Source organism: Mus pahari, chromosome 2, assembly GCF_900095145.1.
Source record: "Mus pahari chromosome 2, PAHARI_EIJ_v1.1, whole genome shotgun sequence".
Lineage (NCBI taxonomy): Eukaryota > Metazoa > Chordata > Mammalia > Rodentia > Muridae > Mus > Mus pahari.
Window position 1 is genome coordinate 135,919,497 of NC_034591.1, and position 8,936 is coordinate 135,928,432.

General features: G+C 43.2%; 1 protein-coding gene across 1 annotated transcript in view; it reads left to right on the forward strand.

Annotated features, from left to right (window-relative positions):
- The first annotated feature begins 1,271 nt into the window (after positions 1–1,271).
- Kdm5a (lysine demethylase 5A) overlaps positions 1,272–8,936 on the forward strand; it is a 73,581-nt gene continuing 65,916 nt past the window's right edge. Inside the window, exons 1-3 of the mRNA XM_021191007.2 lie at positions 1,272–1,953; positions 3,727–3,804; positions 5,949–6,071. Of these exons, the coding sequence (XP_021046666.1) occupies positions 1,789–1,953; positions 3,727–3,804; positions 5,949–6,071 (366 nt within the window). The 5' untranslated portion in view covers positions 1,272–1,788. The remainder of the gene's footprint in view (positions 1,954–3,726; positions 3,805–5,948; positions 6,072–8,936) is intronic.

Consider the following 8,936-nt stretch of genomic DNA (forward strand, 5'->3'; position numbering starts at 1 on the left):
TTTTCGAGACAGGGTTTCTCTGTATAGTCCTGGCTGTCCTGGAACTCACTTTGTAGACCAGGCTGTCCTCGAACTCAGAAATCCACCTGCCTCTGCCTCCTGTGCTGGGATTAAAGGCGTGCGCCACCACGCCCGGCTTATTTATTTATTTATGAGACAGCGTTTTACCTGGTAGCTTCCCACCCCCACCCCCGCCTTTGTTGACTTAATGTGTGATTTTTGTAGATGAATGTATGTGGACCTGGTGTAAAGGTGAGGTCAGCTTTCACTTCTCTCCTTTAACCATGAGGTTCCAGGAATCAAACTTATGATTTCAGGCTTGGTGGCAAGTGCTCTTCACAGCTGAGCCACTGTTCTGGCCCTTCCGTATTCATGACCTGCGTGTACCATGTGGCCTTATGGTGCTCTTTCTACATCTCCTTCCCCAGAATTGAGTTCATAGTCCTGAGACACCACACAGGGATTTTCCTTATTTCAGACAAGGTCTCCGATAGCCTAATTAGGCCTCAGATTCATATGCAGCTCGAGTTGCCCCTAAACCATCTACCTTTACGGTGGGCATATGGATGTGGAGGGCACAGGGTAACTTGGAGCCGGTTCTTGCCTTAAACCTTGTAGGCAGGCTTAGACGCATAAAGGAATTGCAGGAGCCTATACCAGAAACGTGGCTTTTTAAAAAAATTATTTTCTTTTTTTTAAATCTCCCCTAAACAGCCGTTGATGACTGGAACTCTATGCGTGCGCAACTACGCTCGGCCTTCCACGTAGAGGTTTCTGACAAGGTGACCAGTTTCACAGCAAACCGAAAAAGGGTTAGCGAAGCAAGCGTTTTCGGGTCCTGCTTCTCAAATAAGGTTTCGGGATGACTGCCAACAGCTAGACTAGCAAGGCCAGGCACTCTAAGGTTCCCCATGTCGTGAGAAAAAGCAAGTCGCTGCTGATGGCTAGAGCCGGCCCATGTGATGACGGAATCGGGCTGAAACCCATTGGTCGCGGAGTAGCAAGGGACCCGTATGAAGGACTCGTACAAGACTAGCATTCGAAAGAAGGAAAGAGAGACGCGGAAACTCGGCCAAGGGTTAGTCACTTGTCCAAACCTAGACAAGTGTGTTAAAAAACAGGTCTCGGAGAACGAACCAACCCAGCCGACCAGCCACGGCGGGGCCCACCTTGCGTTCGCATCCCCGCGACACAAAGAGGAACCGGAAGCCTCTCACCGGAAGCAGTCCCTCTGCTCTCCGAGGCATTACACATTCCTCCGCGCGCCGGAAGCGCGCGTTCCACCTTGCGGGGCAGCTTCTCCCTCGCCTCTCCTCGAGGAGAGGTCGCGGAGCCTTGCGGGGCCGCGCACCCGGGGTGGACGGAGGGCGCCGAACTTTGACGGGCAAGCAGAGAGAAAACAAACAAGCAAACAAACAAACAAAAGCGAAAAACCCAAAAAAGCTCCCCTGGCCGTCATGGAAGGGAGCGAGGATAGAAGACCCGACTAGACGTGGCGGCGGTGGGATTTTGTTTCCTGCGGTGGCGGACTGATTTAGCGGCACGTTAACTTCCGGGAGCGTCCCGGCCCTGAGAGGAAAAGCCCTGAAGGAAACAATAACAAACGAGCGGAGGGAGAGCGGCCGGCGCTCCCGAGAGGACTGGTTCTGGTCCTGAGAAGATGCGCTGCGGGCCCTGTGAGGGGACGTGAGAGGGCTTGGTGGCCGTCAGCCAAGCCTCTCCCCGCTTGCGCACCTCAGGCTCCCCTCTGGCTTTTTTTAAAATTTATTTTTGATTTTTTTTCCGACCATGGCGGCCGTGGGCCCGGGGGGCTACGCGGCGGAGTTCGTGCCGCCGCCCGAGTGCCCGGTCTTCGAGCCCAGTTGGGAGGAGTTCACAGACCCGCTGAGTTTCATCGGCCGCATCCGGCCCTTGGCGGAGAAAACGGGCATCTGCAAAATCCGGCCACCCAAGGTAGCGCTGCCCGAGGGCGGGGACGGGGGCCGTGCTGGGGCGGGGGACGATCCTTCTCCTCCTCGCCGTGACTTTGCTCGTCGGGGTCCTCCGTGCTCTCCGGGGGTCCCTCCCTCGTCTCTTGGTGTCCCGAGGCCACTTTTGAGGATGTTTATGCCCTGGTTTCTGAACGCGGTTTCACGTCCACTTTGACATTTCATTTGATCGCGCGCGCGCGCGCGTGTGTGTGTCTGTGTATGTATGTATGTATGTGTGTACTCGCGGAGGGGTCAGAGGACATTTTGTAGGAGTCGATTCTCTTCCTGCGTGGTGGGGGTTGTGGGTCTCCGGGCTCGAACTCAAGATTGTCAGACTTGGGCCTGACGACTGAGCCATCTCACCAGCTTCTCAGGTCCCCCTTCAAAAGACAGACAGAGGTGTCTCTGGGACCTCTTCCTTCCAGAACTTATTTGGGCACGGATATTGTAGTGTGGATTGGAGGGAAGGATAACAAAAGGCTTCAGGCCCTTCCTAGGCGTTTAAAGTGTCCCGGCATCAGCTCATGCACCATCTTTCTGTTTGCGTGTTAAAAAAACCCCACTTCTGTCGACCGTTTCTGTGTCCAAGCCTGCTAATGTTCAGTTTATCAAGCCTTTGCAGGCCACTACTCGGGTTTCTTAAAATGTAATCCGAACTCAGGTTGTCTACAGGGTGATGTCACCAGACTTGAACCCCCACGCTAATTATTACTGCAAGGAGGCATCCTTGAGGAAGATAAAGAGCATTAATTAGTTGTTGTTGTTGTTGTTGTTGTTTTTAAATGTGGAGGTTTAGAAAGAATTGACCAATAAATGGGGATGGAAGAAAACGTTGAAATCTCTAGATGTAAGAAATAAAGTGGGGGGGGGTATAGGGAACTTTCGGGATAGCATTTGAAATGTAAATAAAATAAAAAAAATGTAGGTTGGAACAATGAAAAGAAATAAGAAAGTAAGGGACAAAGATTCCCAAACTGTACTGTAAATAATCAAGTTTGCCTATAAACTGGTTAATTACCCTCACTTTCTAAGGTTAGGAAAGCAAATGATACCAGGTAATGAGTGGAATTAATTCCCTAGGATGTTAAGTGATATGTTCAAGGTCAAAGGTTTTTTTTTTTTTTCCTCAAAATATATTAGGTGCTTTCCAAATAATGTTGTTGGTGTGGGAGAGTGCTGCAAGGCCCAGGCTTCCATCTTCACTAACATGGGAGAAAAACCTTGTCCAAATGTTGCTGAAAAATGAGCACCAGCATCAACTGGATGTTGTTTAGATGAGATCCCTGTGCCTCGTTAAGTAGAACCAAAGTGTGGCTGCAGACGTTATTTGGTTATACGGTTCTCTTCCCTAGCAGGCACCCAGATGACTTTTGTCCTTGTTGTTTAGATGGTCAAGCTGTGTAACCTAGGCTGATTTGGAACTCTTAAGCCTCCTGCCTCTACTTAAGAGGTCTAGGATTACAGCCATGTGCCATACTCAGTCAGTGGATTTTGTTTGTTCTTTTTAAGTTTTACTTGGTAAACTTGTATGTTTAGTTGACACTGTTTTGCATTTGACAAGCTCATTGTGTTCTTCCTGGATAACCTTGGAGAGTATAACTGTATATCGTGGGATAAGAATTGTTTTTCCAAGTAATATTAAAATGTAATAATAAGAACATTGCTTTTTTTTTTTTGTCTCTATAGTGAAGACTTATATATGCTATGATTTGTGGCAGCTCTATGCTAAATGACCAGAATAATTCTTTCTATTTAGGATTGGCAACCTCCATTTGCCTGTGAAGTAAAAACCTTCCGTTTCACTCCTAGAGTCCAGCGCCTGAATGAACTTGAGGTGAGTATTAGACCAGTATTTCTGCTTTCTCCCTTTTCTTTTTCTTAGTGTTGGTGGTGTTTGGGACTCAGGGCTTCGCACAGAATAAGCAAATGCTCTGTCACGGGTTTATATGGCTCCAGCCTCCTGATGGCTTACCTCAGGATTTTATTTTATTTTTTGCTAAAACTTAATTTACTTTTATTAATTACCTTAGGATTTTAGATAGAGAACTTTGAAAAGCTTTAACCAGGACCCAGAGTTTGTGCTAACTGGAATTTAATGAATGATGGTTACTTGATATTTGAGAAGTGTCTTTTAAGAGTGTTTTAAGTAGTTACTACTTTTTTTTCTTTGCTTCTTCACTCAATGGGATAACAGAAAACTTTTTTTTTTTTTAAACATATTTTCTTAGTGGAAATTCTAATGCTTAGCTTTAAAAGAGTGGAAATCCCTTGCTCCCTCTCTTTCTTCTTTCCTTCTTTCCTTCTTTTCTTTTTTAAAAGCAGAGTCTCATGTGGTCCAAGATGTCAATTAACTTGATGTATAATCAATGACTCCCTGGATCCCCTGATCTTCTGTGTGTTGGAATCACAGGTGTGCATCATCATGCCCAGTTTATATGATGCTAGGAATAGAATTCTGGGCTTCAAGAAGCTAGGCAAGTGCTCCACCAGTTAGTTGAGCTACTTCCCCAGCCCTCTTTTCCACCTTCCCAGCTTCTTTTTTTTTTTTTTTTTTTTAAATTTTCTTTTCTTTGAGACAGGGTTTCTCTGTATAGCCCTGGCTGTCCTGGAACTCACTCTGTAGACCAAGCTGGCGTTGAACTCAGATATCTACCTGCCTCTGCCCCCCAAGTGCTAGGATTAAAGGCATGCACCATCACTGCCCAGCCCCCACCTTCTTGAGTCAGTCTTTCTTTGTAGCTAATATGTGGTCTGGTTTGGAGTTTACTACTTAACCTAGGCTAGGTTTGAACTCATGGTAGTTCTCCTGTCTCAGCCTCCTGGGTGTACTGGGGTTACAAAAGGCTCTTGCTATGGTGCCCAGCTCCAAACTTGGAATTTTTTCCCCTAATTATATGTATGTTAGATAGCATACAAAATAATGGATTTCATTGTAATATTTTCATATTGTTAGATTAATAAATGGAGTAAGCAGTGGTTGGTTCAGTAGAGAAGCTGACAAATAATTACTCTTTGGAAATGAAGTTTATTAGGAGAAAGGGCTCATAGAATTGTACCTTTCAGTAGGAGAGCATTGGAAAGAAACAGAATTACATTTAAGATAGCATGACAGTGGCTGGAAAGATGACTCAACAGTTCTTTCTGAGGCCCTGGGTTGGAATCCCAGCATCCACCTGGTGTTTTACCACCTCTGAAACTCCAGTTCTAGGGGGATCAGATGCCCTCTTCTAGTATCTGTAGGCATACTACACCTATACAGATTGAAAATCCACAAACAACCAAGAACATAACAGACCTTAAATGGAAGGAGAAACTTTTTTTTTTTTTTTTTTTTTNGTATCTGTAGGCATACTACACCTATACAGATTGAAAATCCACAAACAACCAAGAACATAACAGACCTTAAATGGAAGGAGAAACTTTTTTTTTTTTTTTTCACTTGTCTTTTTTTTTTTTTTTTTTTTTGAGACATGGTTTAAACCAGGTTGGACTTGAACCCAGAGATCTACCTGCCTCTGTCTCCAGAGTGCTGGGATTAAAAGTGTGCTATCACTGCCCAGCTGAGGCTTTCTTTTAACATCTAGCAAAGAACTTTTTTAAAAAGCATAACTTTATAGACAGGGTGATGGGGAAGAAGGTGGAGTTGAGGTGGGGGTAATTTAGGCACAGATACTTTTTTCTGGGTTGGAAGCAAAGATAGCAAAATGTTGTTGGGCTTTTGTTGGTCAGTAAGGTATTGAAATGTTATGAATTGATATACTCTACCGTTATTCACACTTATGATTGTGCTTACCTAGTAGAAACTCCATTTCTTTTGCTGTTTTTTGTTTCTAAGCCTGCTAAGACTCAGTTTATTAAATCTTTTTAGATACCCTAACACTCAGCCAACAGAATTCAACACTCAGAATCATCTATCACAATCTCCCTGCTTTATCTCCAGCTCTGTGTTTTTTGATTTCTGTATTTTAATGATTTTAGGCAATGACTAGAGTAAGATTGGACTTCTTGGATCAACTGGCAAAATTTTGGGAACTTCAAGGATCTACATTGAAGATCCCCGTGGTGGAGAGAAAAATCCTGGATTTGTATGCTTTAAGCAAGGTGAGGCTAAGACTTGTCTTAGAAGTTGAGCAGAATGTTGAGATACAGCCCAGTGGTAGGTAGTAGTTCTTGCTTTGTACCAGGTCCTCTCATGAGGAAATTGAACAGAGGTTCATGATTCATGAAATTAAGAATTTTAAATAATCTTTTCTGTGTAATAGCTGGACTATCTAGTACTTGCTTTGTAGACCAGATAGGCTGACCTCGAATTCAAAGACTTGCCAGGCTCTGCCTCTCAGAGGCCTGAGCCACCATGCCCAGCAGATATTTCAATATAGTCAAAAAAATACTTTAATTTTTTACACTGCTAGGCAAGCCCTTTGCTATTGAGCCATATCCCTGGGTCATATTTTTATTTACTTGATTATTTAGAAAGATTTATCTTTATTTTATATGCATTGGTGTTTCGTCTGCATGTGTGTCTGTATACTGTATTGTGCTGTTCATGGAAATCAGAAGAAAGTGTCAGATGCTGTCAGTTACAGATGCAACTAGAGTTATACCATGTGTGTGCTGGGCATTTGAAACTAATAACACTGAAAATTCAAAAATAATAAAAGTGTCTTAATTCAAAAGTCACAGCAGCCACAGATTTTTACTGTGTTAGAAAATATGTAGCTCAGTGTGCTGTCCATACTTTAGTCCCCAGCACACGAGAGGCAGAAGCAGATGGGTCTCTGTGATTCTGGGCCAACTTAGGACTACATAGTGAGACACCCTGTCTCAAAACAGACAAACAAACAGAAAAATGTACGCTCTGGACGAACAACCAGTACTTTTAATTGCTAAGCCATCTCTCCAGCTTATTAACTTTTTTTTAAACAATCTTGGTTATGTCTATTTATACTTTATTTTTTATATGTGTGTATGGAGGCCAAGGCCTGGAGTTCACTGGTCATCTGTCTCCATGGATCTTTTATTATCCACCAACCTGGGATTACAAGAACAGGCCACTGTATCCAGCTTTTAAAGTGGGTGATAGGAATTGAACTCAGGTCTTTACGTTTTGTTTTTTCTTTAATTATTTAATTATTTATTTATTATATGTAAGTACACTGTAGCTGTCTTCAGACACTCCAGAAGAGGGCATCAGATTTCATTACGGATGGTTGTGAGCCACCATGTGGTTGTTGGGATTTGAACTCAGGACCTTTGGAAGAACAGTCAGCGCTCTTAACCACTGAGCCATCTCACCAGCTCCCAGGTCTTTATGTTTTTGATAGCCACTTTAACAATGGAATCATCTCCCCAGGACCCACCATCACCACCATCCCCCTTTTTGTTTGATTTTTGGTTTTTTTGAGACAAGATTTTGCTTTATGTCCCTGGATGCCCTGGACCATGATGTGATCCTCCTGCTATTGCTTCCTTGAGTGTTTCAATTACAGGTGTGTGCCACCATACTAACTCCATTTATCTATTAATCAATCTTGCCTTAGACTTTGTGTTTGTATATACATGTAGCATGTGTGTATATGGAGGTCAGAGGACAACCTTGGGTGTTGATCTTCATCTTCCACCTTGAAGGATCTACCACTTGATGTTCTCTACTGTGTATACTAGGCTAGCCAGTCAAGTTTCTTTGTCTCCTCATCATACCATAGGAACATTGAAATTATACTCAATACCTTGCTCAGGTTTGCATGTGTTCTGAGAATTTGAATTCAGGTTCTTACACTTGCTTTACTTTGGCAAAGCCACTTCAAGGATAAAGGCACATAATTGTAGGTTCATGTGTTATTATAGTGGGGAAGTCACAATTAAGGAACATGAGGGAAGTTTAATTGAACTGTATCAACAATCAAGAGCAATGCAATAAATGCTTGTTCCCAGTTCCCTTTTTGCATTTTATATAATGCAGGTTCTCCCGAGGAAATGGTTTTCCCATATTAGTTAACTTTAATGAGAGTCCATCATGGGCACAGCCACACCTACCTTCCAAGTGATTCTAGATCATGTTGACAGAGAATACTAATTGTCACATGTGGCAAACCTATTTACCCACTGAACTATGTCCTTAGCCATCAGACTTAAATAGCCATACAAAAGCATGCCTGGCCCCTAAAATTTCTAGTGCATGCATGTGTGTACCCTTGTAAATTTGGAATCCTAAGTCGGGCATTGAGTATCCCTTTCTATCACTCTGCCTTACTCCAATAGTTCTCAACCTTGTGAGTCTCATCCCCACAGGGATTGCACTTCAGATATCGTATATACCATATTTACATTACAGCTTATATAACAGTAGAAAAATTAGTTATGAGGTAGCAATGAAATAATCTTATGGTTGGGAGTCACACAACATGAGGAAATGTATTAAAGGATTGCAGTATTAAGAAGGTTGAGATCCACTTCTTTGAGGAAGAGTCTTGAAAACTTAAGTTCTTGAACCTGAACTTAGGTTTTTCCACTAGGCTAGAAGCCAGCAAGCCCTAGCAATCCTCCTGTCTCTGCTCTCCACAGCATCAGGAGCATAAGTACACATGAGAGCATGCCTAGCTTGTTACTTGGGTACTAGGAGCAAACTTAGATCCTCATGGTTGCATGGCAATTAATCATAATCATTGAGCTATCTCTAGCCCCTAAAAGTTTCTTTTAAGAATTCTGTTTTGGCCCAGTGATGGTGATGCTTCCTTTTAATCCCAGCACTTGGGATGTAGAGGCAGATGGATCTCTGAGTTTGAGGACAGCCAGGGCTACACAGAAATCCTGTTTCAAAGGAAGAAAGAATGAAAAAGAATTCTCTTGGGTAGGTGTGATGGTCCATACTTTAATCCTGTCACTTGGGAGGTAGAGGCAGATGTACCTCAATATGAGGCCAGTTACATAGAGAGACTATATTAAAAAAAAAAAAAAAAAGCCGGG